We start from the raw sequence: 27,643 nt of genomic DNA on the forward strand, positions 1-27,643 counted from the left end.
TAGAGAGGTACGTAGATGCCGACTACCAGGGCGGACGAGGTGCGCCATCGGAGAACATGCGCTGCAGACCGTGGCACACTGCGACGAGAACTACCGCATGCTCATCGATAGACGCTGAGTGATAACTCGTTGCTAAATCCAAGTCGTTGGCCTGAGTTTCTGTTTGAGGTGGACGTGGAGGCCCTCCGAGTCTGATGCCGGCAGCACGTGACACGCGACACGGGGCTGGGTCAAACCGTAAACATGTTGCAAAAGTGCATGACAAACTCGCCGAACTACATGGGGAAGTTCCTGTGTGCGGAACTCTACAGCGAGGTTACTCGAGAGAATAATTTGGGGACAATTTGTCAAATAACACTGTTGAGAATAAGTGAAAATCTGGCGTCGTTGTCAAAGTTCGCGGCCACGTGCTGAAACGTTATCTTCACGTGGAGGGGGGAAAAGCCTCCGTCGGCGGCCAGACATCCCTATTCCTGCTGTTGGACCGCACCTCCATGGTTGCATAGATCGCTCGTGTGAGCTGGGATCCTGGCATGCTTAGAATTTTGGCTGATATCTTATATTCACTTAGGGTTAATTATAAGAGCCAGCGCCACGCGCAGCGGCCAGGATGGCAGTTCCAACACCAAGTGAGGTAACTTATCTCAATCGATTAGGTTCCGTCCACCTCGGTACGAATAATGCCCCCCGCAGCAGTTCACTGCTTCTACCGTACGTCTTTCGTTTTCATCCGTTCACTGCAAATGTTCAGGTCCCCCATGCTGTCTCGTAGCCCCTCATTGTCGCCACGCGATTCGCTTCCTTATTCGAATACTTCGAAGCAGCCCCCAAGAAGACCATCGCTATGGCTTACCAAACGCTACTTCAACATCCTTGCTGTCTTCGCTCTGTTTCTATCGGTTCTTTTTCTCTTGTCCTTCTTGATTCCCTCCACGAAGCTCAGGCCCTGGAAGAATGCCTACCTCTCTTCGGGGAAATATCTAGGTGTTTACAACCCTGAAGACCAGGAAAGCGCTGCACAAGACCACACTCTCGATTTTTATGCTGAGTACTATGACGGTCAGATCGACGTTACCCTTTTGGTTAAGTCCAAACTCAACGATGCACATCTTGGCCACTATTACACGGCGCATGAAGACCCACTGAACCCGCCGCTGTACTCTGATTACCACCAACGAGAGCTTCAACTTCCGCAGCACAACCTTAGCCTGCCTTTCCCAGAAGGTCGACATGGTAAATATTTTTGGGTCGGAAATCATGCACGATGTGAGCACCAGGAGTTGTATTCTGTTGCGTCAGCTCATTTCCTCACTTCGGCAGCGTCGGGCTGGGGAAACGTCATGCAAGAATTGCTGCTCATTCACTACTTGACCTATCGGTCTGGCAGGACGTACGTCCGCAGTAAATTTCATGCGATGGAAATATCGAAAGAATATTTGTTACTGCTAGTCTTGTGTTCGACAATTATACCTGGAACGAGGACGGTTCTGACTATAGTGACTACAACGGGAAGCTTATTCCTTCTCGTATACCTCTTACCGCCCTGATCCAAGGTAAGTGCGAACAATTGATTAATCCTTCCTACGCTTCCTTTCTCATTGATTCTCAGGGCCGACCGTAGGAGCGCCGTATATTACTGAGGCAGGACTTCCACGGTCTGTGAAGAAAGAATTTTGGGACCAAGTGTGCCCCAGCCCGGTGACGATGATGAACGAGGATCTCAGAGACAAGATCGAGGGTGGACTCTCCGCTAAAAAGATGGTGGACAAGTGGGCGGAAGTACTTACCGCCACTGACGAGCCATGTATCCAGATCCCCAGGCACTCGTGGTCGATCTTCGACATATAGTGAGCGTCCCAGCATCCCTCGTAGTTCTCCCCCCTGAGACATACCCTAGTACATTTGGAGATCCCAACCTTCTGCTCGATGTCTGGCCGGAATTCTCCAAGTCTCCAATTCTGACGGAATTCGGTTGGTCCCCCCTCGTGGAACGGGCCTTCGACGTGAACCGTTTGGTATTTGCTCCATTCAACCGGAAGGCGCCCTACCTTACCGGTGCGCCATTCACGACGAGCGCCGAAAGGTACGCGCCACTTCCGGGGCTGCTCGCGCTGCATATCCGGCGGGGCGACTTCAAACAACATTGCCACGACCTCGCGGAGTGGCGGTCATCTTACACGGGATACAACTCGTTCCCCGACCTTCCAGACAAATTCGTGGTGCCCACAGACCCGACTACAGAGGCCCGACTGCCGCTCTACCTTCAGAACTGCTACCCCACGATCCGCGAGATCGTCCAGCGCGTGCAGGAGGTGCGAGCGACGCCGGCGGGGCGTGGTCTGATGTACATATACATCATGACGAACGGAGACACCGCGTGGGTGGACCAGCTCAAGCGCGCGCTGCGCGCAACGGGCGTTTGGGCGAACATCGCGAGCAGCAGGGACCTTGTCGTGAACCACGAAGAGCGGTATGTAAAACATGCAGTGGATATGCTCATTGGGCAACGTGCACAAGTCTTCGTAGGTAATGGAGTGAGTTTTCTGGTTTGTGTCTTGTGTCGCTGAGGACTGACGAGATAATTTCCTTCCGCTAGTTTTCGAGCATGAGTGGGCTAATTGTCATGCTCCGCATGGCTAACGGATTATCTGCGGATAGCAATCGGTTCTGGCAGACTGTGACAGAGACTATAGGCTGAAGCACGTACTGATTTTCTTGAGAATTCAACTGGCACTGTACATGTATCATTAGTGTTATACTCATAAGCTGAGGTTCCGTGATCGAGATCTAGCGGTTCGCGGAAGCTTTCACTTCTTGTTAGTGTAAAGCGAGGATCCGGTACATATATTTCGCACATCGTATCATAATACTACGCGACAATCCCTGGTGTAGTGCACCCAGAGCTTAGCGACGATATGCACCATAAGCAGCTGTTGGCGACTGACTGACACAGGGAAATTGGGCAAAATCTCAGCCGAACTTATTTTTCGCCAGCTGCATGAACATGTCCATAGTCGCCTTGTCCTTCTGCCGTATGGTGTCGGCGCGCTCACGCGCCGCAGACAACCTCTCGTCCCTCCCGCCGAACTTCTTCTCCTCGAAGCGCTTGCGCGCCGCGTCTCGTTTAGCGATCCTGTCCCATTATGACACCGGTTCAAATCTATTAGAAACCCAAAGCTGACCGAGCCAATAGCGTACTCACCTGTCCTTGAAACTGTCTCCGCCGCCCAGCAGTGTGGACTCATCCAACTCCAGCCCTTCGTCCCCGCGCTCTCGGAACTCGCGGTCGCTCTCCCGCTGTGTGCGCTTCTTCTCGAGCATCCCCTCGCGCCCGAGCGGCTTCGGGCCGACCACCTCCTCGACGCGCTCCTTTTGCTCCCGCTTGTCACGCTTGCGCTGGTAGTCGCGCTCCGCCGCGCGCGCCTCGTCCGCCGTCTCGCGCGCAAGCGTCATATCAGACGCGGAGGGGAGTGTGGGGCCCTGCAGCCGCGCACCTCTGGACGCGCGCGCATCGGTATGTGAGGGTCGATTATATGTCGCTGAGCCGACTTCTTCGCGGGCGGCGCGGAGGGCATCGGCCTCGGCACGGGAAGCCTTGGAGGTGAATGACCACCTGTATGCTGTGTGGCTGCTTGCTGCTTGCGAGGGATCTACTCCAGCGTACAGAGACTCTGTGGAACGCAAATCGTCGATATGCGACATGCATACGTGTGATGACTTACTGGGGAGTTTTCCACTGTTCCACGCCTGGTATAAGTCATCAGTTGTCAGTAAGGAATAAAATTCAGCAACGCAAGAATTCGTCGGCACCTTCACAAACTTTCGGAAATATCTATCTCGATCGTTCAGCAATCACCGTGTGATGCGTTCGACACCCTCACCTTCGCGCCTTGTCACTCGTCAGTTCGTCGAAATACTGGCAACCAGGGAAACAGTAAGGAAGAGATTTCAAAGACACTCATGCCACGCGAACCTTGCGCTTCTCGTCCTTGAGCCATATCCTGAACTCGTCACTCTTCAGGAAGTAGTCAGACTCGGAGATGGGTGAGGCGCCGCTGGGCAGTTGAATGCGCCTTTCTGGAGAGCCGGAACGCGAACGATCTCTTGAGCGCGAGTGTGAACGGTCCCGAGGGTACGATTCTGAAGGCATGGTGGCACAGAGTAACGTTCGTCCACGCCGAATTCACGCCTCATACCAGCCACCTTACGTAAAAGCGATTTGTCCGACAAAATGGCTGAGCCCGTTGCGACTTGCGCGAATATATCGTGTTCCACTCCTCTTTTCGAGGAGTTCAGCTTGTAGTTCACCGTTTCCACCGTTCACTGTAGTGCCAAATAATTGAAATATTCTACTCCAACAAGTTCACACGCATTGACTCCAGGCGTCATGAGTCCGTTGACGGGGTCGATGACAATACTGCTTGCAAGCATACTTGCAATGTTGTACATGTTACGCTTATCATTGCATGAACATACATGAAGAAAACAATGGCAAGACATAACCCGGAGAAGCGATACGTCGGATGGAGGATGAAACGGGATTTTAAATGGTCGTCTCGTAGCGTACGGGCACCATCGTCTGGGGCTCGTTGCCGCTGGTAGATATGGTTTGCGCGCCGCGGGGAAGGACAGGACTACGCTTCAGGGTAACCCGCTCTGACAACATAGTAGTACGTCAGAATCACCGCACATTTCACTGCGACGAAGCGCAGATCGATGACTTACCACCCCGCTCACGCGCCGCTACGTGCTCATCGTGGTTCTTCTGCACCCGGTCCAAGAACTCCTGCCTGCACTTCGAGTGCCGGATGTGCTCCACTCGGATGTTAACACGCTTCTCGATGTAGCGGTTGCCGACGACCTTGTTGACGATAACACCGACAGCGTTTGGTGTGACGTTGTACACAATACCAGTCCGACTGCGCACCGAAAGTAAATTGTGAGCACCCTCACGGAGACCGCGTAACCAGAGACGGATCAACGCACCCGTGGTAGTATTTGTGGGGCATCCCCTTTTGCTGCGCAGCGTTCGCCTTAATATCTACGATGTCTCCGACGCGATAGGTAACGAGGTATGTCGACAACTTGATAGGACCATGCTCTGCAAATATTCGAGTCAACTTCCTCCAGCATATATCGGATACTTAATTCTGCGCACTCTTGAAGCCCCGCTTGAACATGTCGCGCGTACGCGCCCGGTAACCGAATGAGTGCGGCATCTTGAGGGCTGCAACAAGGTCGGAATTCGGTCGTCAGACACGGCGTACAACCAGAACACTCACAGTGGTCGCTGTTGGCGGTGGTGCTGGGATCGACGTCTGTGAAATGGCGGCTCGGGAAATGCCGAGTGGCTGGGCATTGGTGCTTTACAGTTGTGGCGCTGGCTAACCTTGTCTGTTTGCACGGATTTGTATACTCCCTCGCATCCCGCTAGGCTCTCTCATAGTTCCGTCCGCCATCCTCAAGAAAAATGCCTAGGTAATTCCTGCGTTATCGTCTCGCAAGATGCGTTTGTGCTGACTTGCGTTATTTAGGGCCCCGCGGAATCACAGCAAGACGTGAGCGTTTCTCATTCAAGATCCACTTTAGTGGAGGGATGCACCGTGCTGATTGAAAGCCGTGCCCCATTATCATCACGATGATAACTACAGTTACAAGCCACCGCGTCGTGCTTACGAGGCCCCTCGTCTCGATGCCGAGCTGAAGGTCCGTCACCCGTTTCTGCGCTGTTCGGATGCTAGAGGAATTCGTTTGTGTATAGCTCGCCGGAGAGTACGGCCTGCGCAACAAGCGTGAGATCTGGCGCATTGGTCTTATTTTGTCCAAGATCCGTCGTGCCGCGCGTGAGCTTCTCAAGCTCGACGTGAAGGACCCCAAGCGTCTCTTCGAGGGTAACGCCCTCATTCGCCGACTCGTCCGCATTGGTGTGCTCGACGAATCCCGCATGCGTCTCGATTACGTATTGTCGCTGAAGATTGAGGACTTCTTGGAGCGAAGGCTACAAACCCAGGTCTTCAAGAGTGGGTTGGCTAAGAGTATCCACCACGCGCGTGTGCTTATCAGACAAAGACATATCCGGTGTGTTCCCGGTTGTCTTACTTTGTTTTTAGATATCGTGCTTATGACCTTACCCTACAGCGTTGGCAAGCAAGTTGTCAATGTCCCTTCATTTATCGTCCGACTTGACTCCCAAAAACACATTGACTTCGCTCTCACCTCGCCGTACGGTGGAGGCCGCCCCGGCCGCGTCAAGCGCAAGCGCGCCGCTGCGGCTGCGAAGAAGGAGGAAGGTGGCGAAGAGGAAGAGGACGAGTAAACAATCTGTCGATCAGACACGCTGTCGTATGTCCGCTGCTATCATGTGACACTGTATGGTTATCTATGCAGTATGCTTCCCTCGTGCACCTCATATTCGCTTATATCATAGTGCAATCTTAAGGTAAAGAAGTGGCATAATACCTTTCGTCGAGTACTTGTAGAAGCAACATTAGGTCGCAAATTTCCGCCGGTGCACATGATCTCCTTAGAATCCATAGAAATTGAGGCGTAGTGTAAAGCCGTACAGAGCATCGGTAAGTTTGCTGTGAGCCGTAAAGCTTTAAAGTGTAGCTGCTCTCCAGCTTCAGTGCCTTATTCAGACCTATCTTATATTTAATGAAGGTACAATTGTGAACCCGCGACATCGATCGTGGAGTTTTAAGTGTCTCCCGCATCCTTCTTCCTAGTTTGTCCAAGTACTCTTTCAATTGCGATGCAATTGTCCTACCGACAGACTGGATGATCACACACCGCCTCATGCTCACGACATGGTGCATGAGCTTATGCAAAAGTAAACTTCTCGGTATATCCAAGCATTCGCTACGGCTGTTAACTGACTACACGGCGATGCAAAACCCAGCACATCAGTCCAGCTCATCAAGGTTCGTGCTGCGAGCGAAGATGTCATTGTACCAGTCGCGATCCTTGAGCTCGCGCTCTTCGATATTCCGAGGCCTGACGCCCGCATGGCTGCTCGCTGACCTGTACGGGGAAGGCTCGCGCTCTTCAATATTCCGAGGCCTGACGGCCGCGTGGCTGCTCGCTGGCCTGTACGGAGAAGGCTCGCGCTCTTCAATATTCCGAGGCCTGACGCCCGCGTGGCTGCTCGCTGGCCTGTACGGGGAAGGCTCGCGCTCTTCAATATTCCGAGGCCTGACGCCCGCGTGGCTGCTCGCTGGCCTGTACGGGGAAGGCTCGCGCTCTTCAATATTCCGAGGCCTGACGCCCGCGTGGCTGCTCGCTGGCCTGTACGGGGAAGGCTCGCGCTTTTCAATATCCCGAGGCCTGACGCCCGCGTGGCTGCTCGCTGGCCTGTACGGAGAAGGTTCGCGCTCTTCAATATCCCGAGGCCTGACGCCTGCGTGGCTGCTCGCTAGCCTGTACGGAGAAGGCTCGCGCACGAGGTGCGCAGGGGAAACGACAGCGTGCTCGGAAGTAGGGTGCGTGACAAAGTGCTCCGCAGTGTGCTCAGCTTGGTGCGCATGCCCGGGAACGTCCTTCTGATCGTAGTGATGCTTGAGGTTCTCCTGGTGCTTATGGGCATGGTGTTTGTGGGCATGCTGGTGAACATGCTCATGCACGGCGTGAGTGGGAGCAGGCTCAGCACGCGCCATAATGTCGTCGAAATCGCGGGCCAGAAGCTCCTCGTAGTCACTAGCAATGAATGAGATCTAACCCAACGATGCAACCAAGCTGACGGATGCTCACCGGGAGTGCTGCTGGTTCTTGTTGTTGTTGCCACTCTGGAAATTGCCTAAGACATCCTTGCCAATTTTCAAGCCGTCACCGAAGCTCAGAGCCTCAGAGCCATCGGCCGGAGTGGGGACAGCGCTGAATGAGGACTATCAATGGCTGTACAGTGGAATTTTAAAAAATGGACTCACCCGACGAGAACAGGAGTAGCCACAACAGTGACCATTGCAAGGAAGGTGGAAGAACGCATCTTGATTCAGGACTAAAATAAAGGCCTGGGGTCGTGAGAAGGGGAAGGATCGTGAAGAAAAATTAATTGACGATAGTGTCGAAAGCGAAGGGAACAAGTCAAGCTAAAAGAAAATCTGGTTAAAACACATAGGTCGCATAGTAATCGACGACAAGAGCTCACTATCCGGTACTTGAACTTGGAAGTTGAGCCCGGAAAAAACTGAGGAGCTGGAGAAAGTAGCCGCTCCCTTAGCTCCTTTTATACGTGCTGTCCCGGACGCCCTTGCATTGCTCATGTTGAATTCGACATATGCAGAGGTGGAGACAATGCTGATCGTCGGCAGGCCGACGCACGCGGATCATGGTGCACGTCCATCAACATCTGACATTGACATACACAGCCTCCATAAGGCGAGTTAGCTGATCCTCTAACGGGCTGCGTTACTCACTGCAATGACTGGGAGCTCAAAACGGGGGATTTGATCGTGCAATGGGTGATTGTCACGCCGAGCGAAACGCAACGTTCACTGGCGACGAGCGAACTGATGATTAGAATCAGATACAGGCAGATGATAGTTTCCAGGAACGCACACGCGCGACTTCAAGCTTCAAAGTGCGCCATCGCCCTATTCGCGGGTCCGCGTAAGTCGCGTAAGACCGGTTCAACAGCGAGAAGCTCGCTGGCCACGGTAAGACTACCCAGCACCACCGAGGCGGTCGTCATACCCATACCCGCCGTAATACCCACAAGCACCGTTGAACAAAGGGTGCCACAGTGAATATAGGCCTCAAGGCCTGCAAGGACATCATCCAAGAGGTATTATTATAACTGGACTGCGGTGTAGTGTGCGCCCGTCCCCTACTCAGGAAGAGGTTATCGATCGTGTAGACTAGGTGCGCGATATGCTTACATGATGCTTGATGCAGACCCTCTTTGTTCTACGCGTTACTGATGTCTGTAGACTCCCGCTGTCTCTGCTAAAAATTAGATCTTTGGAGTCTGGTGTAATATGTGCATGAAAGAGTGAGGTCTTCTACCGCCTTTTCCGTCCATGAGGGCATAGTACCGACGATGCGAGCATCGACGAAGAGTCCTTCTGTCCAGTAACGAGCTGGTAAATGTCCGAAAATATTCATAGTACCAACGTCACCAAAGTACAACAGCAGGAACAACAAAAGACCGAGACGCAACGAAAGAGTACAGCCACCATCTTCTCGTCCTTCACGGGCCGCAATATCCGCGTCACCTACAGCACGTCGGCCCCGATCCTGCCGCGTACGTAGCCCGCCACTTCGCTCCGACAGGTGATCGTAGTCCACTGCACATACACAACGGGCAATGGCCTCGGACAACCTATCAATGGAGGTGGATTGCAGGGATGGAATTATCTTGATGGACATCAACTGTCCATCGCGCTGCACCCATCACTGGAACCGGGAAAGAATCACAGAGCGTCACATCAGTCACAACCCATCCGGAAGACTTGGGTACTGCATAATGCACCAGCAACATTTCTACCATTTGTAACGCTTACATGACCTAGCCAAAAATTGTAAGGCAATACACAGGTGATTGAAATTGCAGCCCATATTGTTTCTGGCTCACAATGGAGGTAAAATATTTTGCCGGAATGGGATCCACGTCACCGCGATACTCTGCGTGACACACTGTGACATTTTGTGATAGCCGTGACACGGGGCTCCAAATCTATCTCATCTCAAGAGACTCTCGACCAACTTCCAGGCATGTTCGGAGCTTCAGCCTCACTCGCGGGCTGCTTTCGTTAAATACGTCTCCATCTGACGACCGCACTGGGCTGAGTCGAGGTGTGTTCCTCGGAGCCTACCCGTTGAAATTTGTTTTGTCAGCATAGTCCTGCTGTCGGCATAAAAGACGCGAACTCTGCGCTGATTTCCTTCGCCGCTTCAGCGATGGCCTTCATCTGTTGACGATTTTACTCTACAGTGCGCTCGTAAGTATGAGGCAAGTAACCCTGTATCTCTACCCGGAAGTGTGTTCTTACCGACACTGCGTCGAAAAGAGGTACGTGTTCTCGCTCCAGTTAGTAGTACTCTACAGTGTGCTCGTAAGTATGAGGCAAGTAGCCTTGTATCTCTATCAGGAAGTGGGTTCTCACTGACACTGCGTCGTCGAAGAGAGGTAGGTGTTCTCGGTCCGGTTAGTTATGCGGTGCGTTTTGTATTTTGTATTCTCTCGTGAACTGTGAAGTGTCACCTTGCTGACACTGCGTCATTGAAAACAGGCAGGTGTGCGCGCTCCAGTTATTGGTATGTGGTGTGTTTCGTTTGAGTTGTGTCGCTTGATTCGAATTCGGGTGCGTCATTAATTAACCTGCTGTTCAGCTTAATTCCTCAAGTTGCAGCTGCAGCCATTTGAAGGCTTGCGTGCAACGGGCGGCGCTCAGGTGAGCCATGATAGGGCATGCATGTGGGGCTGCAGAGAATTCTGGATGCATCGAGAATTGTCGGTAGTGTTGTGAAATGTTCTAGCACTGCTTAGTCTAGTTTTACTATGTAAATGGTTTGAATGCATATGTTGGAAAGATTTCTGTGCAAGATGTGTGCATCTTCCCGGAACATGAGGAATCCAATTACCATCTATATGTCAGTCGAAACCGTGACATATATTTTTCTGCATCTAGATCTGACTGTGTTTATAATGCCCTGCGACTAATGCTGTTGTTATATTGGATTATGTCGTTGGGCAATTGCTCAGCCATATAACCCATCGTAGCGCTGGCTGTAACAGTTACAGGCGTTATGTAGAATACACTCGTTATAACTGTGTTATGGAATCTTCCCGGATTCAGTGATGCCCGGTGGACAAAAGATCAGCTGCAATGACTTGTCACTCGGAGGACAGTTGTAACATCCTCCGATCACCTTCCATGTATGGCACTAGCCTGAGACGCTGGCGTCTCAGGCCGAACATACCCTGTTGCCGGAAAAACTATTTGTTGAGTGCACACCAAGAAGCTCAGAAAGGTGCCTTTAAGACAATTCCATCTCTGCTATCCGATGCTTGTTGCGGCTGGTGGTAAGCCGTTGTCTGTTGTGATAGTGGGAGTGTGGTCTTCACGACTCGACATGATTCGAATAAGGGAACTTCATCTGACCACTATATATCCGCACAATCAGTCTCAGCCTCAGACGCCGTGGGTAGGTCCATCTCCGAACGGATGCAGGATAAGTCATGGGAAGATGATAGCCCAAGTATGTCAATCATTATGGAAGCACTGTCACTGAGCACATTCTAACTGATTTTGTAGCTATGCATTGCTATACATTAAGCACAAGTATGGGTCCCGTGGTGTGCACTGGCAGCGGAGATATGGGTCTCCCGGCCTACGAGGGCATTGTATACATAAGGAGGACCCACCCTGTGTAGACATTCCCGAACGATTGCGACGCTCCCAATGTCCACCCCAATGTCCTCTTCAGCCACTCCCGCTCCCGGCACTGTCGTCCCCGTTGGGACCTCTGAGATTGCAGCATCTGCGTCTCTGCCGCCCCCTCCCTCATACAACATCAATCAACTGACACCTCCGGCAGCGGACGTGTCGAACGCCTTCCGCAAGTTTGTAGTCCACTTCCGGGTTCAGCCTGGCGTGGTGGTTTTGCCGCTAAACTTCCTTCTGAACCAGAGAGGACTACACGGTCAGACAATGGGACGATCATATCAACTACACGGTTACTGCGTATGCGTACGTGACCGGTGCGAGTATCGAGGACCCCAATTTCACGACAATCGGCGGCGAAATCTGGGTTATTCTCGTCCATAGTGGTAGCTGCAAGGCTGCGCCATTATTTCAAAGCGTAAAAATCAACGTCAAAGCCTCCATCGATGGTCTACTCCTGGGCGATACGAGTTCCTTCAAGGCTGAACAGCAACTGCCGCCCACTGGATCGGGAGAACCGCAATACGACCCAAACGGAGAGCGAACAGGCTATACACGATGTACGTTGTAATGCCGCAAGCATACCTCCCACTACTAATGGAGCAGTCCTCAATTGGCAGTCACCATTCAATACGATCGTTTGATGACGTTGATCCGGAACGGTGGGATGGATTCTCTTTCCTTCGACGCAAAGTACGAGGATGTCTTCAATATCTACTTGAGCGGACAGCAAAGTGGCGAAGTCACGTTCGATGGTAAGGGAGTGGAATTCACAACCTCGGGCACTGGCATGGTAAGTCTATCCAACCGCTTGCCTAACTACTGAACGCCTCATAAAATTCCTCAATTACATTGCTGAATGACATGTTCTTCCAGTGGGATAGCTTCATCATGCCCATCCGCGGCTTCTCGGTCTTCAGTACACGCATGCGTATCGATGAAATATCCATGAGTGTGTTGAATTTTCTGAAGGTTCGGAAGAGAATGAACTGATGTTATACCCTACATGAAATCTAGATATTGATTATGATGTTAATGTATCCGCAGTAAGTGATGCTTGCTATGTTAGTCGGAAATCAGCCTGATGCTTTTTGTAGGGTTCGAGCGAATTGACGTGGGGGACTGGCGGTTCTCAGAAATTCAGTCTTAGCCTGGTGCCGAGGCCACCGGGGGAGTGAGGAGGTTCTCCTGCTACTGGTGCATCATCATGAATGCGATTGGAATAACCTGCATTCACAGTTGCTGTGTGTTTGACTAGCATTATATCAGATGTCTTCAACCACAATGTGAACTCTATGTAATTGTTCTGCGTTTTCTACGCTCTAGCTTTCCCCGTCTATGTTCGCCTGTGTATTGGCGGTGTGTCCTGCACTGGCTGTGCCGTCGTCGGATTCTCACTGCGACAGCTAATGATGAGGAGCACCATCTGATATGAATTTGCGCACAGGATCATCCTCATGATTAAGGTCCCACCCTTCGAAGTGCAGGTTCTCGACTTCGCGCACTCTCAGTCCACCGGCAGGCTGCAGTGGTAGGTCACGGTTCGGGGGACATTCGAACTACCGTACCTTAATCTCGTGGTCATCCTTGAAGAATAAATGATCAATCATGAGCAAAGTTGCAGTAGATTGTAACTTCTCTACGGTAGTTCCGAATATTTCTCAATGTCCCAAAACCACAAAATGCGAAGGGATGCCGTGACAGCCTGTCAACGGCATTGTGCTTTGATTCCCACGGGCGGTCGTCAGACCTATCTTAGGGTATAATTGTGAACCCGCGATGTCGATCGTGGAGTTTTCAGGGTCTCTCCCGCATCCTTCTCCCCGGTTTGTCCAAGTACTGGATGACTTTCCGTAAGGAAATTAAGGATTTAGAGCATACTCTAAATTCCCAGAATGCTAGAAAATATATTAATTTTGATGCATTCCCATGCCCGCCGTCCAATGAGCAGCCCACGGCAAAGGCTAACCTTCCAAATACGACTGCGGCCTTCGCCGGGACCTGGCGCTTCTCCACACTCAATAAGCGCCGGGGACATGCCTTTGGCGCCCATCGCCGATGGCATGTCGAGCGTGCAACCTCCAGGGGAAGTGTACAATTCTTCACCTGGAATTGTTTGCTGGAGTTCCACAAAGACAAATCCTGCAGCCTTGAGAGTTTTTGTGAAGGGAGGAAGAAGTTGTCACATCCCTTCTTCGAGGTTTTAGCTCAGGGGGTCCCCTCCACGTTGTTAACCACGCAAATTTAGGATTGATGGCATGCCATAACAGGAAATCTGATCGCCGAGGTCGTCTTTGACGCCCACAGTGTGGTCACACCCTCACGACACCAATTCTTGGTGAACACTGTGTCTCCCCCCATCCTACATGATTTGTATATCGTTCGGATGCTTGAAATGAGCAGTTACAGGTTGTCCAAACCAATTTTGAAGGAGGGACTTCCTCGACATGCAAATCCCAGATCTTGCAAAAATGAACTAACCTATATTGGGAATGCCTTCCAAAATTAAGGAAATCGCTAAATCCTTACGGAAAGTCATCCACTCTTCCGGTTGCGATGCAATTGTCCTACACCGTTCATTCCACCCTTTTTAGGTTCCCGACTGTCAGAAGTATGGGAGATATAAGGGCATCACATGGATGAATGCTTCCTCAAAATAGTCCGCTTGCCTGTATCTGCGCATGAGGAGCTGCAGGGCTTCTACCTTACGGGATAGCAAACGCAACGTTATCTGCGGCATCCTCGGGAGACTGGAACAACTGTGACTCGGGGCTCCATTACTCCTTTACCGGTTCTTTTGTCCCTATGCCGCCATTCGTGCGATCTCGTGAGTTGAGCAGATTTGCTCTGCATTTCTGTTATTTAGAGGGCATGGTTGCTTCGTGCAGTCATGTCGGTGATATTTTGGAGGATAGTGAGCTTCTGGCTGTTGTCTCTACCAGTTATCTTCGCATTACCCCCTGCTGGTCTTCAACCTCAGATCCCTTCGGTCGCGTTCTTCACGCCTGGGCAGGGCACCTTTGAGCTACTTCCTGATGTCAGGATCATAGTGGACGCTGAGCATGGTCTCGAGGGATCGCCCTCCGCGTATAGCTTCGGGGAGACCTTCCGCACCGATCTCATGGGCGTGGCAGGCTACAACTATATCTCCCCAGTAGCGCTCTCGGATTACAGCGTTGGCACCGTGTCCACTCCCGTGATCTACATACTCATAGACCCGACTTTTAATTTCACGCTATACAACGGCAAACCCACTCCAGAAGGTTATAACTTCGAGGTCACAGAGTACACATACACCATCACTGCATCGGCACCTATCGGGGCATGGTGGGGCACCAGAACCCTGCTGCAACAAACAGCTTTGAACTTTGCTAATGATTTCCAGACCATCACATTACCTGCGGGGACAGGTTCGGACTCGCCGGGTTGGGAGATTCGAGGTTTCATGCTGGATGCCGGCAGGCATTGGTTCGACTCTACCTTCCTCGGTAAGTGATATCCTGAATCATCTGATCTGGAAGTCCACTTCTCATGTAACTCGTATACATCAAGCCGACTTGTGCGTCTACGCATCCTTTTTCAAGATCAACGAATTTCACGTTCATGCTTCCGATAATCTCTGGAACCCTGACTATTTGTATGGTTCTGGAGATAGCTGGAAGGAGCTCTACGCGGCATTCCGTTTCCAGGCTCGTCCTGGATCATCGGTCGAAGGCCTTGATCAAAGGGTGAACGAGAGTTGGACGCAGAGCGAGTACTCCGCGATGCAGGAGATATGCACAAATCACGGCGTGACCATCATCCCAGAGATTGACACTCCTGGCCATTCACTCGTCATTACGCAGTGGAAGCCTGAACTCATGCTCAGCGGCTCGCCCGACATGCTGAACCTCTCATACCCCGAGACAATTCCTACTATTCAGACGATCTGGAAGGAGTTTCTTCCGTGGTTCACGTCCCCCGAGGTATCTATCGGTGCGGACGAGTACGTTGCCAGCCTAGGTGACGAGTACACCGCCTTTGTGAACGAGATGTCTGACTATATCTACGCGGAGTCCGGCAAGTCAATCAGGATCTGGGGCACGCTTGAGCCGAGCTCAACGCCCATCTCCCACAACGTCACCATTCAGCATTGGGACTTCCCCGACGAGGATATTCCTGTCCAGCTCATGGAGAAGGGGTACTACATCATAAACTCCGAACAATGCTTTCTCTACCTCGACGGGAAGACGTCGTCCTACGGGCAGTTCCCGCAGACGCTTGACCTCACGCTGATGTTCTCTGGCGCGCCAGATGGAACCGGCTAGGCGCCCAACGTCTTCAGCCCCAATGACCCTACGAATAACACTTCCGCAGATAACCCAATGTTACGCGGCTCGATCATGGCGCTCTGGAGCGACTGGGGGAACAATGCCACCACGATGCTAGAGGACTACTACCAGCTCGCGAACAGTCTTGCTTTGTTCGGCGAGAAAACATGGACTGGCTCCGGTGTACGCGACACGGAGCTTACGCTGGAGGAATTCAGCAACGCGTACCCCATCTTGAACGTCGCTGCACCCGGCCAGAACCTGAACCGTGCCGTGAAGACGGAATACGGCAACACGGTCTACGAGTATCCTGGGACGTATAACACGCTCATCACTCCCGTTTCATCTGTCGGGCCTCCCTATACCCTCACGTTCAGCGTGATGCCCGACGCTGCGGATCCTGATACAGGCCTCCTATTTTCCGGGAAAGACTCGCGGCTGTGGGTCGCCAATCTGACATTCGAGGCTACTGGCCAGTTGTACGCACTTGGCTATATGCTGCCCGTCGGCAAGTATACAAACATGTCGATTCATGCCACGCGAGAGTACACATATGCAATCATCGATGGTGACGATGGAAACCCATACTTCTGGGTGACCATCATGGACATTTGGGAAGAGTATATGGCGGTGGGCAACATGTCGTTCGCGGCTCCTGCGCAGTACGTTGGTGGGCAGGGATTTGCAGGGACCATCAAAAATATTTCGTTGACACTTGGTGCTTAGCATAGCATTTATAACTTTCATTTGCTAGTATCTTCGCGTTGGAACAGGCTGAGGCTCCGAGGAACGTTACTATTTGACACACCTCACGCTCGCAACATGCAAGGATTTATGCGAAAGTGATCTCCTTAGTATATCCAGGCATTTGCTAACTTACAATCGTTGACTAATTACATGGCCAGCCCGTTATCTGACCATGCAAAACCCAATAACTCAGTCCAGCTCAGCAAGTGCCATGTTGCGAGCGAAGATGTCTGTGCGACCGCCGTTCTTCTTCAGGATCTCCAATCTGGTGTTCAACGACGGAGCCATGTGATCGTCGTCTTCGCGCGCCATAATCTCATCGTCTTCGCGAGCCATAACGTCGTCGAACTCGCGCGCGATAAGTTCGTCGTACACGCTAACCATGACATGAGCAACAGCAAGAACAGGAAGCAGAAAACGCACCGGGACTGTTTTAGGTCATTTCTGCCGTCGTAGAATAGACCACGGACGAAATGCGCGCTGTCCAAAGTCGGGCGCCAGCTGTGAACCTCATTGCCATCCTCACGCGCCAGGATCTCGTCGATTGAGCGGTGGGGTTTCTTGGGGCCACCAGCAGAGCTGTGGCCGGGGCTACCAAGTGTGGAGCCACGGGCAGTGTGAACAGACGTGTGAATGGGTTGGGCAGAGGGGCGCCAGCTGTGAGCCTCATTGCCATCCTCACGCGCCAAAATCTCGTCGATTGAGCGGTGGGGTTTCTTGGGGCCACCAGCAGAGCTGTGGCCGGGGCTACCAAGTGTGGAGCCACGGGCAGTGTGAACAGACGTGTGAATGGGTTGGGCAGAGGGGCGCCAGCTGTGAGCCTCATTGCCATCCTCACGCGCCAAAATCTCGTCGATTGAGCGATGGGGTTTCTTGGGGCCACCAGCAGAGCTGTGGCCGGGGCTCCCAAGTGTGGAGCCACGGGCAGCGTGAACAGACGTGTGAATGGGTTGGGCAGAGGCGTGACTAGGTAGGGCAGCAACGGGATCCGCTTGAACGTTCTCCTGCGCACCGTGCTTGTAACCCTTGTAGTGCTTGTGGCCGTTGTATGCGTGACCCTTGACGTGCTCATGGGTGTAAGCGGTAGCATGCGCGTTGGGGCGCGCAGAGGCTGCCTCAGCGCGCGCGAAGATATCGTCAAACTCGCGATCCTCGAGCTCGCGGACGTACCCGCCGTGCTGTCCGCCTTTATAGCCCTGGAAACTAGGGTAGTGAGGCTCGCGCACCTCAACATCCCGGTGGTGCGACTTTACCCCGACATGCTCGCCAGCGTGACCGAACGAATTCTGACCCTTGGGCATGGAGTAAGAAGGCTCGCGCGCGACATGCGCGGGGGGAATGACGGCGTGCTTGGAAGAAGGATACGCGGCAGCGTGCTCCGCATTTTGCTCGGCGTGGTGCGCGTGTCCGGGAGCATGCTTGTGACCGTGGTAATGCTTGTGGCTCTTCTGGTGCTTATGAGCATGATGCTTGTGGGCATGCTGGTGAACATGCTCATGCACGGCGGCGTGAGTGGGAGCAGGCTCAGCGCGCGCCATAATGTCTTCGAAATTGCGGGCCAGAAGCTCGTCGTAGTCACTAGCCGTGAATGAGATCTAACCCAACGATGTAACCAAGTGATCCCTGACGGATACTCACCGGGAGTGCTGCTGGTTCTTGTTGTTGCTGCTACTGTGGAAAATGCCCAAGACATCCTTGCCAATTTTCAAGCCGTCACCGAAGCTCAGAGCCTCAGAGCCATCGGCCGGAGTGGGAACAGCGCTGAATTGAGGACTATCAATGGCTGTACAGTGGAATAAAAAAAAACGGACTCACCCGACGAGAACAGGAGTAGCCACAACAGTGACCACTGCAAGAACGGTGGAAGAACGCATCTTGATTAAGAACTAAAATAAAGGGCTGGGGTCGTGAGAAGGGGAAGGATCGTGAAGAAAAATTAATTGACGATAGTGTCGAAAGCGAAGGGAACAAGTCAAGCTAAAAGAAAATCTGGTTAAAACACATAGGTCGCATAGTAATCGACGACAAGAGCTCACTATCCAGTACTTGAACTTGGAAGTTGAGCCCGGAAAAAACTGAGGAGCTGGAGAAAGTAGCGGCTCCGTCAGCTCATTTTATACGTGCTGCCTCAAAGGCGCCCTTGCATAGCGCAGGTTAAATTCAGAATTCGAAACATGCATAGGCGGAGGCAAACAACGCACATGGTGATCGTCGGCTGGCAGTCGCCCGCGATCATCCTGCAAGCGCCTATCGACATCTGATATTCAGATACACAGCCTCCATAACGCGAGTCGGCTGATCCTTTGATGGCTCGCGCATGGCCGAACCGGGAGCTCAAAATCCGCGGTTTCACGGTGCAGTGCGCGGTTGTCGTGCCGGGCGAAACGCGACGTCAACGACAAGCGAACTGATGAGACATTAGAATTAGGTACAACCAGACGATAGTTTCCACGAACATGCACATGCGACTTCAAGATTCAAGCTTCAACAGCCTATGTACGCCGTTGTTTCACCCAATGCGCATCATCGCCATGTTCGGGGGTCGGCGTTAGACCGAATCAACAGCGCGGGGTTCGCTGGCCATAGTAAGAGTACCTAGCACCACCGAGGCGGTCGTAATACTCATACCTGTCGTAATACCTATATGCACTATTGAACACAGGCACCACAGTGAATATAAACTGCTGATGTATGGAACGTACCCAACATCGTACGAAAGGCTGCGAGAGCTGGATGCAGACGGCGGTGCCTGCATGTACTGCCGAGTGGACATTCTTGTGCTTGTCACCTGCGTAGACTGAACAGTGGGCGGTCTCGTCCTCGGATTGGATTTCGGGTGTCGAGCGGCTCTCCAGGCAGCAGGGTTCACTTGGGTGAGGGCGAGCTCCAAACTGCCTGTATCAACAATCTTCCGCACGTGTTCGCGGTGCGCCAATGTCTACACAGAAAACCGAAAATTGTCATCAACCCGAGGAAATCATGGTGAAAGGGTTCGAGGCCTACCTCTCCAGATGCGCGTAGGATTGTCCCGAGCACATTGCCATGCTCAACGCCAAGTGGGTAGTCTTGCAGAGAGCGGTGTGCCCCGTTGAACGCTCCACGTACCTTCGCGATTTTGCTTGTTGGCCGGCCGATGTCATTCTCTGCAAGTCGAATTCAAACGCGTTTTGGCTCTGCGCGGTAGCTGTGAGCTAACTGAGCTGCAGGACATACCTGGATTCACAAGGCATTCAATTGAGAGACTATCTTTCTCCTTGTTCCACCCTTTTATTCTCTTTGGAAGGAGCGCCTTCTGTGTCACCGAGATGTATGAGGAAGCATACGGAAAGGTGTTGCCATAGTAGTCTAGCAGATCTAAGAACAGAGTACCCAGTGATTCATTCTCCAGGGGATTTTCAATTGCAGCAACAGATCTCTCCTTCGGATTAAGCTGGAATAGGGCGACGTCAAACAAGTGTTAACCGGGTGGGAAGGGCTTTTGAGAACACAGACCTGGAGAAAGCTGATGACCATGCAGATTATGCTGTAACTGCTTAGGCCACCTTCCGATGCAGAATTCAGATTTTTGAATGATAAGAAGCCTTTACATAGTGTCACAAGATATCGGAGAGCTGGCATCTCGTTCAAGTAGCTCGCAATCTTCGGTATTGCCTCCACACCACCTGAATTAATGCTGATGTCGATCTTGAAGGAACCTGTGGTCCACTGAGAATGCAATCAGTCCGACATAATGTACCACATACCAAGTTCGCGCGTAGTCTCAAAGGAAAGCACTGGAACCCTGGCGTGCGGAATAACCTGCACCTTTGGGGATAAGTGGGACATCCTTAGGGCGTGCGCTAGTTGGAAGAGCATCTTTTTTTTTGCAGCCGGGTCAAGGTCCTGAGCCACGTTCATCACGAGGTCAACGTCACTGATCCATCAAATGTGCAGCAACTCAGCATGTCTGTGTGTACGGTGGACGGTTCTGGACGTACCCGTCGGGAAGATACAGGTCCTGTGCTACACTGCCGAAGATCGCTAATGTCACGTTTGGGAATCGATTGTTCACCACATCGCCGACGCGGGCAATGACTTTAGCGCGTGCGCGCCGTTCCTGCTTTGTGGGCAGTATATACGTGACATACGCGACAATCTCGTCATGAAGCCTGGAACATGATCTTCAACTGAGTATCTAGCCCCGAGAGATGTTGGGTCATTAAGCCGACCTTTGTTCCTTGGTGTCATACTCCGTCATCCCAAGCGAGGCAGACCACGGAGTTCCCCACGACTCCGCGTCAACGTTCGACGTGACAGTGGAGCTCTTGGTACGCGTGAGGTTAAAGTCTGTAGTTCGCGCGACGCTCAATTCCGTGGTGCCAGGAACATCAGAGCGAGTATTCCGAACGGCATTGGGCTCTGTGGTGCTAGCAATGTTAGAGTCCGTAGTGCACGCAACGCGAAAGTCTCTGCTGCGTTTCCTCTTGTTTCGCTTGCTCCCGCTTATGGGCTGTAAGGCCTTCGTCGGTACTGTAATAGTAGGAGCTAGTGGCGAAACAGCCGAGTGCGCTTCTCCAGACATGTACGGTCAGCCAGTATGTGGTTTGTAAGCGATTCTGTCTGAAACGGAATGAGGATGGTGATGGTTGAAGTAAGAGACAACTGAACAGAACTGAGTAGAGTTGCACCTACGTGAAATATCGCTTACACACCCTTGAAATCCAACATGAACAGTGTAGCAGTAGACTGCTGCAGTGATGGGAGCACTGGCACATGAATTCCAAGCCCTAGAGTGCGCAGGGTCATGACGACATAGATGAACGCCCACGTGTTGGGAGTGGCGAGTGTTTAGGATCGTTCAACTTGCCGTACACGCTATGTAAGACTGAAGCCATTACCATCTCAATGGGCCACTCCACAAAACTGCTGACGCCTACTCAGACCGTTGGAGACATATTTTCAGACGAGTTCCGCCAGAAGCTCCCAGCAAAGCTTACCAATGTGCTCGCTCAGTCTGGCGTAGGTCCGATCATCTTATGGGGCGAATGTGCAATGTTGTACTATGGCGTCCCAGTCAGCCAAAACGTGAGTCGACGGTATATCCTATGGCCAGCTCAGCGATCTGACGGGCCTGATGCAGCATATGCATTTACTTGTTCCTGATGATCAGCTCGAAACTGCCTATAAAGTCTTGCTGGCTGCTGGTTACAAGGACTCTCCACTCCCCCTTATTCCGATTGTTAGTTCTCGCGATCCTAACACCCGCTGGGAATAGCTTGGATGCCCAGCTCATCGAATGGGTATGTCTGAAATCCTGTAACAATTGAGTGCCCCTTGTGTACTTATTTCACGCGAAACAGTTTTGCTTCGTGACGGGAAGAGGTCCTTGATCATTCTCATCCAAAACTACTCCGCCGCCGCGTCGACATTTGATGATGCAAATCCCAGCTCATTCGAACAGTGTGCTGGACTGGCCATACCGCCGTTGCCGCTTCTTGGCCAATCTTTCTTGCGCACGTACTTCACGTACTTCAAATCTTCTGGCCGCAAGTCTAGGGTATCTAGCATTCTTCAAGTGTGGTGCGCGTCGGTGAAATTATCCGGCTACGCACCACTGGGCGTTGATGCGATGCACGGTGTGCCAGGGATTAGTGATGCAATGGCATTGTATTGGGAGCGAGGCTACTAGGATGCGGCGACCTTCACAATCGCATACACGCGATCTCTGTCATTATGGCTGCGTTAGCACCTCCACCTCCCCAGTCTGCAATTAGAAGTACCGATGGTGGTGCTTTCAAAGATAAGGTGCACAGTCCCTGCGTGTTGTCGTTCTAGTGGTCGTTGTCTCATCCCGTTCCCGAAGAGCAAACCCATCGAAGTGCGATTGTCGAATATGACGACGGCAAAAGGTTCCTTCAACCCTTTTACTCTCGTCATTGTAGTTCAGTTCTTCCACAGTTTGAGACAGATATACTTCAGATTCAAACTGCTCGGGGAGAGCTTATTGTGACAAACGATGGTGCTACCATTCTTAAAAGCATTCAAGCCTTTCATCCCGCAGCCAAAATGGTAAGCAATCTTTCGTGACGTTTGTCGCTAGACTCTTATGTCACATATCTCAGTTGGTGGATTTGTCCATCGCACAAGACGTGGAGGCTGGGGATGGAACGACGTCTGTCGTCATTCTTGCGGGCAGTTTGCTCGGCGCTGCGCATGAGATGCTTCTCAAAGGTCGGGACGAACGTATCATCTTCTAATGCATGCTGTAATTGTATTTGTACTCAGGCATCCATCCTACCTTGATCTCGGAATCGTTTTTGAAGGCGTCTGCAAAGGCCGTGGATTATCTCTCTGAAATGTCGACACCAGTACGACTACAAGATCGTGCCAATCTACTCAAAGCGACGATCACGTCTCAGGATTCCAAGGTTACTTGGAAATATTTTGCAATGGGAATGTTTTAATATCTCTATATCATTAGATCATCTCCACGTACTCGGAACACTCTCGCACCTATCGCGGTCGATGCCGTATTACGCTTGGTCAGTTCGTTCGTCCTCATCAAACGTTGATCTTCGCGACATTCGCATTGTCAAGAGAGTAGGAGGCACCATCGATGACACCAAAATCATCGACAACGGTTTAGTCTTTCACCAGAATATCTTCACACAGTACGGGGGACCAACAAGAGTTGAATCTGCGAAGATTGGTCTAATCCAGTTTCACCTGAGCCATCCGAAACCTGACGTATGAGATTTGTTGAGTTTAGTCATATACTGCGTACTAACCATCAGCTTAATAGATGGACAATACCGTAGTCATCACTAACTATCTTCAAATGGATAAGATCAACAAGGAAAATCGTCGCTACGTGCTCGCGCTGTGCACCAAAATTCGGAAGGCTGGGTGCAATGTACTCCTCATTCAGAAGTCAATTTTGCGCGATGCAGTGACGACGTTGCCTTGCATATGCTCTCGATGCTGAATGTTCTTGTGATCAAGGACATTGAACGCGACGAGATAGAATTTCTCAGCAAGACTTTGGGATGTACGCCTGTCTCCGATATCGAGGCGTTCTCGGGGGACAAACTAGGACGAGCTGAGCTTGTGGAGGAGGTAAACGAGCTTGGTTCAAAGTATGTTAGAGTTAGCGGTGTTTAGAATGTGCGCCCGACCGTGTGCATTGCCGCTATGGGACCTAGCGATGTTGTAGTGGACGAGGTCGAAAGGAGTTTGCACGATGCGCTGTGCGTCATGAGGTGTCTTGTCAAGAAGCGGTGGGCACATCCTTCTTACTTCGTCTCTCAAGTGTGCTCATGGCGTATTCCTCAAGAGCTCTCATTCCTGGGGGTGGGGCGCCAGAAGTCCATGTTTCACAGCTGCTTAGATCATATGCGAGATCGCTAAAAGGAGTCGAGTCTTACTGCTTTCAGGCATATGCAGAAGCTCTGGAGGTTATTCCCCTCACACTTGCAGAAAATGCTGGCTTGAACGCTATCACTATCTTGACGGAACTTCGCAATCGGCATGCGCTTGGTGAGAAAAATGCGGGCATAGATATGAGAACAGTGAGTCTTTGAAGTTACAGTTATGTAGTTGGTGTTCACTCAAATGATCTCGTCCAGGGTTTGGTATCCAACGTCATCAATGAGAGCGTCGTCCAGCCGCTGTTGGTCTCGACATGCGCGTTCGAACTCGCAACGGAGACCGTGTGTCTTCTGATGAAGATTGACGATTACGTGCAGACGCGGTAGTCAAGATGATGCGCATGTCGGTGGTCTTGTAAAGAGTAATAGTTAGAATTACTGCTCACTTTTGAATGTTATCCCGGATTGTTATTGAAGAAATAGACGGATGTGCCACAAAGCCTCAGAAAGTAGCGGAAACAGATGATATCCCTGAAATACTCTGAGGCACATACTACGCACCATTATGATGCTCGACGCCGCTCTGCCACTGCCACTCGTTGACTAACCGATAACCGTCCGTAAGGTGAACCTCGCCGAGGTTCACACCTTCGGGCTTATTGTAAGCACTTGAATACCTCTCCGCAGTTATGTATGTGCTCTGTGATGGTCTCACCCGGCTACTGTAGCCCTAGAGAATCTCAACAAGCATATATTGAATTCAAGGACTACAACTACATACGACAGTACGCACCCATGCTTCCAATCCAAGACCATGGTATCTATCAGCCTGACTCTGTAAAGTCGTTGCAACAGTTAGTTACACAAGAGAGCGTTAAGACCGAAGTGGTTGCCCATGAGGAGCTCTAGGCCCATTTCTTGACATCCGCGGCGCTGGGACCGGCGGGGTCGTCGGAAGCGGCGAGGTTGCACTGATGGAAAGCGCGTACTTGGTCGGGCGTGAATGCACCGACGACAGTATGCAGTACGCCGCGGTTGTGAAAAATGACAAGATCTTTCTCGTGCCTAACGCAGATGGAACAACCATCAGTAAGCGACCTGTGTCAGCATATGAGATATTGGACGCACCAGTCATGAGGGTACACCAGCTATGGCGTGATATCGTTGATCAGGAGATAACGTGCTATTCGCGAAATAATCTCACCTTGGGTGCAATAGCCGGTCTCTGCATCTTGTACAGAAGGCCTCTCACTTCATCCAAATCAGTGAGATGAGCGCCGTCGGGGTACAACGCGCCCTCCTTCTTTGCGCTCCCAGGTAGAGGGTCAATGTAGAGTTCAGACACAGCGCACGGGTGAACCTGGAAGTGAAGATCACCCGTGATGGGGTTCTTCCAAAGCTACGAGATAGTCGACTAAATGCGCATGATACCATAATTAGGCAAGCAGAAAACGTACGACAGGCAGAACCTTGACTTTAGACTCGTCCCATGGAGGGAGCTCACTAAGCGGGAGTTCCAAACCTTCGGTCTCAATTCCAAGACCAGTGGACATAGCGTGGGCGGGAGCCATCCAGACGTAAGGATGCGGAGCGTACTTGGCCTTACTACGCACGGCCAGGCTCTTCAGCTCGGGCGGTAGAATCTCGAACATGGTCTTGCCCGAGACAAATGCCGTAGTACCAAGGGGGACTTCAAGCTCATCACCAGTACCGTCGTCATAGCGGCAAATCTGTTTGGGTCCCTGCGGCACATTGAGCCCGTACAGAGTCGTCACCTTCGGTGGCGAGAGATCGTACAGGGCGGCATCGATGTGCCAGCGGTAGAAACGCGTCGCGCCTTTCGCCTCGTCTTCAGGCGAGACGCGTGTCTTGTGGAACGTCGTATGCGACGGATGCTTGAGCTTTGCCTCCGCGAGACCTTCGTGACCGTACACGGTTCCGTTTCCGATGAGCTGCACCTGCGGCACGGCTGGTATAGTCTTCAGATCGGGATGCAGGATCGACTTTTTGTTGCTGCCGAGATCCATTCCATGACCATAATTCTCGCAAGTGGGATCGAATGCCTGCAGAACATTTCATGAACGTGAATTGCGCCCGACCAGAATGCAGACAGCATGGTACCTTGGTCAGGGTGTACTGCTGCTCTGGGGTGAGATCAACATTGCGGAAGAGCAGGGCGCTATGCTACTACGCCAGTCAGAATGGAAGGAAAAGATAACAAATGCTTAGTCTGGAATGTACCGTGTACAGCAACTGCTCAATCTCTATGAATTGTTCCGGAGTCAAGGTCCCCGGATGAACTCCCTTTACTTCGCGCCCAAAGTCCGCAAATTTGGAGGGATCTGCGGAGGACGGTAGGGGCAATGACGCGACTTCGATGGCCATCGTGGAGGTGGAGTGAGCGGAGAGTGATCATACGACGGCGATAGTGGCGGCCAGCAAAATGCACGTGACTCACCGCCCGAAGCCGAGACGCGTCCCGCGACGCGTTCTGTTTCAACAAGTCGCGTCCTCAGTGTCCACGACCGCCAGGCCAGCTGTCTATTACCCTCCAACGCAGATATACCTCTCTTGCCACCATGTACTCGTCTTCCGCCGCTCAGAAAGTAAAACGGCGCACACATACGCGGCCAGAGCTCACAGACGAGCAGAAGCAGGAGATCAAGGAGGCGTTCGAACTCTTCGACACGGACAAGGACGGTTGCGTCGACTATCACGAGCTCAAAGTGGCAATGCGCGCTCTGGGCTTTGACCTGAAGAAGGCGGAGGTGCTCAAGATTCTGCGCGACCACGATAAGACGGGCCACGGGCTCATGGACTTTGAGGATTTCGCGAAAATTAGTGCGTGGCAATCGGTTGTCGTCCTTGTTTTGGCCTAACCGATAGCGACAGTGAGCGAGCGCATTCTTGCGCGAGACCCGATGGAAGAGATACGCCGTGCGTTCCAGCTGTTCAATGATGACAATACCGGGAAAATCAGTTTGCGGAACCTGCGGCGGGTGGCGAAAGAGATCGGCGACCCACTATCGGATGACGAGTTGTGCGTGCCCCTCCGGGGCTTTGGCTTTCCGTACCATCTCAGTGCTGACCTGCGGCGCTGCACCCACAGGCAGGCCATGATCGACGAGTTTGACCTCGACCAGGACGGCGAAATAAACGAGCAGGAATTCTTTGCAATTATGACGGACGATGCGTAACTTCCTGGCTCCCGGCTGGCGGCGGCAGCCTTCATTCCTTGCCCTTGTCTTATCAGCCATTCAGTACATTCATATCTCATCATCATGGCGCGTCTACTGCAGTCTCCATCTCTCGCTCCGCTACTTGCTTTTTTGAGCCTCTAGTGCCGTTCCGCGATGACGCCACAGCGAGTTTCACCCTATGTCCGCATCCCAGACGATGCGCACTAACGCGAGACCCACAGGTCCGCATATGCGCCTATAGAGCCCGTACCACGCTATACCATGTATTCCTTTACTCACTCTATCCAAATCGCATTTGCCAAGCGAACCATGCATTGCCAGGTATGTCGACCTCTAAGAGGAAGCCTAGGTCTCGAGATAAGGCGCGGTGCAATTTAAGCAGGGGGACCGAGAGGATTCCCGCGCCCCAGGAATTGGACGCGCGATCGAATCTAGCAGTAGAGACGGCGACGACGCCGCGGCGGTGCGCAGCCTTTGACGGCAACGGTGAGTTGAAGATACGCGCGTCGGCCGAGGCGGCAGTAGGGCGGGTGACACGTGCGCTCCCCCATGACGGGTGATGGGTACTAGGTAGGCGGCGTCGAAAAACGAGGCACGAGGACCGACATCGATCTGCGCGCCTTCGGGCGATCTAGCTGGTCCCAGGCTGTCCCGAAGAT

The 27,643-nt window shown here is 52.1% G+C and overlaps 14 protein-coding genes across 14 annotated transcripts; 8 read left to right on the top strand and 6 right to left on the bottom strand.

Annotated features, from left to right (window-relative positions):
- Positions 1–610: 610 nt before the first annotated feature.
- Positions 611–2,698, top strand: SCP_0102430 (hypothetical protein; the record flags this gene model as incomplete). Its single annotated transcript, XM_027752482.1, has 8 exons — positions 611–711; positions 773–1,059; positions 1,138–1,266; positions 1,321–1,390; positions 1,450–1,553; positions 1,610–1,847; positions 1,898–2,534; positions 2,597–2,698. The coding sequence occupies 8 exons, from the start codon at positions 611–613 to the stop codon at positions 2,696–2,698; spliced, it is 1,668 nt and encodes a 555-aa protein (XP_027608283.1).
- Positions 2,699–2,970: 272 nt separating this feature from the next.
- Positions 2,971–4,150, bottom strand: SCP_0102440 (hypothetical protein; the record flags this gene model as incomplete). The annotated part of the gene is made up of 6 exons (XM_027752483.1): positions 2,971–3,133; positions 3,203–3,671; positions 3,723–3,747; positions 3,811–3,832; positions 3,882–3,916; positions 3,974–4,150. 6 exons carry the CDS (start codon positions 4,148–4,150, stop codon positions 2,971–2,973), a joined length of 891 nt encoding a protein of 296 aa, XP_027608284.1.
- Positions 4,151–4,543: 393 nt separating this feature from the next.
- Positions 4,544–5,219, bottom strand: SCP_0102450 (60S ribosomal protein L21-B; the record flags this gene model as incomplete). Its single annotated transcript, XM_027752484.1, has 4 exons — positions 4,544–4,656; positions 4,726–4,919; positions 4,987–5,101; positions 5,159–5,219. 4 exons carry the CDS (start codon positions 5,217–5,219, stop codon positions 4,544–4,546), a joined length of 483 nt encoding a protein of 160 aa, XP_027608285.1.
- A 251-nt stretch (positions 5,220–5,470) lies between these two features.
- On the top strand, positions 5,471–6,316 carry SCP_0102460 (40S ribosomal protein S9-B; the record flags this gene model as incomplete). The annotated part of the gene is made up of 5 exons (XM_027752485.1): positions 5,471–5,478; positions 5,535–5,558; positions 5,652–5,706; positions 5,762–6,078; positions 6,139–6,316. The coding sequence occupies 5 exons, from the start codon at positions 5,471–5,473 to the stop codon at positions 6,314–6,316; spliced, it is 582 nt and encodes a 193-aa protein (XP_027608286.1).
- Positions 6,317–6,902: 586 nt separating this feature from the next.
- On the bottom strand, positions 6,903–7,981 carry SCP_0102470 (hypothetical protein; the record flags this gene model as incomplete). Its single annotated transcript, XM_027752486.1, has 3 exons — positions 6,903–7,692; positions 7,747–7,869; positions 7,923–7,981. The coding sequence occupies 3 exons, from the start codon at positions 7,979–7,981 to the stop codon at positions 6,903–6,905; spliced, it is 972 nt and encodes a 323-aa protein (XP_027608287.1).
- Positions 7,982–11,399: 3,418 nt separating this feature from the next.
- On the top strand, positions 11,400–12,559 carry SCP_0102480 (hypothetical protein; the record flags this gene model as incomplete). The annotated part of the gene is made up of 6 exons (XM_027752487.1): positions 11,400–11,560; positions 11,628–11,941; positions 12,002–12,174; positions 12,258–12,333; positions 12,399–12,427; positions 12,479–12,559. 6 exons carry the CDS (start codon positions 11,400–11,402, stop codon positions 12,557–12,559), a joined length of 834 nt encoding a protein of 277 aa, XP_027608288.1.
- Positions 12,560–14,271: 1,712 nt separating this feature from the next.
- SCP_0102490 (glycoside hydrolase) lies at positions 14,272–15,688 on the top strand (the record flags this gene model as incomplete). Its single annotated transcript, XM_027752488.1, has 2 exons — positions 14,272–14,869; positions 14,934–15,688. The coding sequence occupies 2 exons, from the start codon at positions 14,272–14,274 to the stop codon at positions 15,686–15,688; spliced, it is 1,353 nt and encodes a 450-aa protein (XP_027608289.1).
- A 75-nt stretch (positions 15,689–15,763) lies between these two features.
- Positions 15,764–16,417, top strand: SCP_0102500 (hypothetical protein; the record flags this gene model as incomplete). The annotated part of the gene is made up of 1 exon (XM_027752489.1): positions 15,764–16,417. One exon carries the CDS (start codon positions 15,764–15,766, stop codon positions 16,415–16,417), a length of 654 nt encoding a protein of 217 aa, XP_027608290.1.
- A 210-nt stretch (positions 16,418–16,627) lies between these two features.
- Positions 16,628–18,312, bottom strand: SCP_0102510 (hypothetical protein; the record flags this gene model as incomplete). The annotated part of the gene is made up of 4 exons (XM_027752490.1): positions 16,628–16,814; positions 16,862–18,016; positions 18,077–18,199; positions 18,254–18,312. The coding sequence occupies 4 exons, from the start codon at positions 18,310–18,312 to the stop codon at positions 16,628–16,630; spliced, it is 1,524 nt and encodes a 507-aa protein (XP_027608291.1).
- Positions 18,313–18,996: 684 nt separating this feature from the next.
- On the bottom strand, positions 18,997–20,999 carry SCP_0102520 (Poly(A) RNA polymerase cid14; the record flags this gene model as incomplete). The annotated part of the gene is made up of 8 exons (XM_027752491.1): positions 18,997–19,078; positions 19,141–19,376; positions 19,442–19,581; positions 19,652–19,868; positions 19,931–20,133; positions 20,182–20,351; positions 20,416–20,586; positions 20,647–20,999. 8 exons carry the CDS (start codon positions 20,997–20,999, stop codon positions 18,997–18,999), a joined length of 1,572 nt encoding a protein of 523 aa, XP_027608292.1.
- A 323-nt stretch (positions 21,000–21,322) lies between these two features.
- On the top strand, positions 21,323–21,692 carry SCP_0102530 (hypothetical protein; the record flags this gene model as incomplete). Its single annotated transcript, XM_027752492.1, has 2 exons — positions 21,323–21,502; positions 21,558–21,692. 2 exons carry the CDS (start codon positions 21,323–21,325, stop codon positions 21,690–21,692), a joined length of 315 nt encoding a protein of 104 aa, XP_027608293.1.
- Positions 21,693–22,483: 791 nt separating this feature from the next.
- On the top strand, positions 22,484–24,171 carry SCP_0102540 (T-complex protein 1 subunit delta; the record flags this gene model as incomplete). The annotated part of the gene is made up of 10 exons (XM_027752493.1): positions 22,484–22,486; positions 22,540–22,648; positions 22,703–22,845; positions 22,899–22,959; positions 23,022–23,164; positions 23,220–23,366; positions 23,420–23,553; positions 23,620–23,694; positions 23,751–23,985; positions 24,043–24,171. 10 exons carry the CDS (start codon positions 22,484–22,486, stop codon positions 24,169–24,171), a joined length of 1,179 nt encoding a protein of 392 aa, XP_027608294.1.
- Positions 24,172–24,689: 518 nt separating this feature from the next.
- On the bottom strand, positions 24,690–26,169 carry SCP_0102550 (Putative dioxygenase; the record flags this gene model as incomplete). The annotated part of the gene is made up of 6 exons (XM_027752494.1): positions 24,690–24,849; positions 24,913–24,932; positions 24,989–25,183; positions 25,242–25,847; positions 25,906–25,968; positions 26,026–26,169. 6 exons carry the CDS (start codon positions 26,167–26,169, stop codon positions 24,690–24,692), a joined length of 1,188 nt encoding a protein of 395 aa, XP_027608295.1.
- A 194-nt stretch (positions 26,170–26,363) lies between these two features.
- Positions 26,364–26,981, top strand: SCP_0102560 (Cell division control protein; the record flags this gene model as incomplete). The annotated part of the gene is made up of 3 exons (XM_027752495.1): positions 26,364–26,625; positions 26,677–26,824; positions 26,894–26,981. 3 exons carry the CDS (start codon positions 26,364–26,366, stop codon positions 26,979–26,981), a joined length of 498 nt encoding a protein of 165 aa, XP_027608296.1.
- Between the last annotated feature and the right edge of the window lie 662 nt (positions 26,982–27,643).

This window comes from Sparassis crispa (genome assembly GCF_003851025.1).
Source record: "Sparassis crispa DNA, contig_000000F, whole genome shotgun sequence".
Taxonomy (NCBI): Eukaryota; Fungi; Basidiomycota; class Agaricomycetes; order Polyporales; family Sparassidaceae; genus Sparassis; species Sparassis crispa.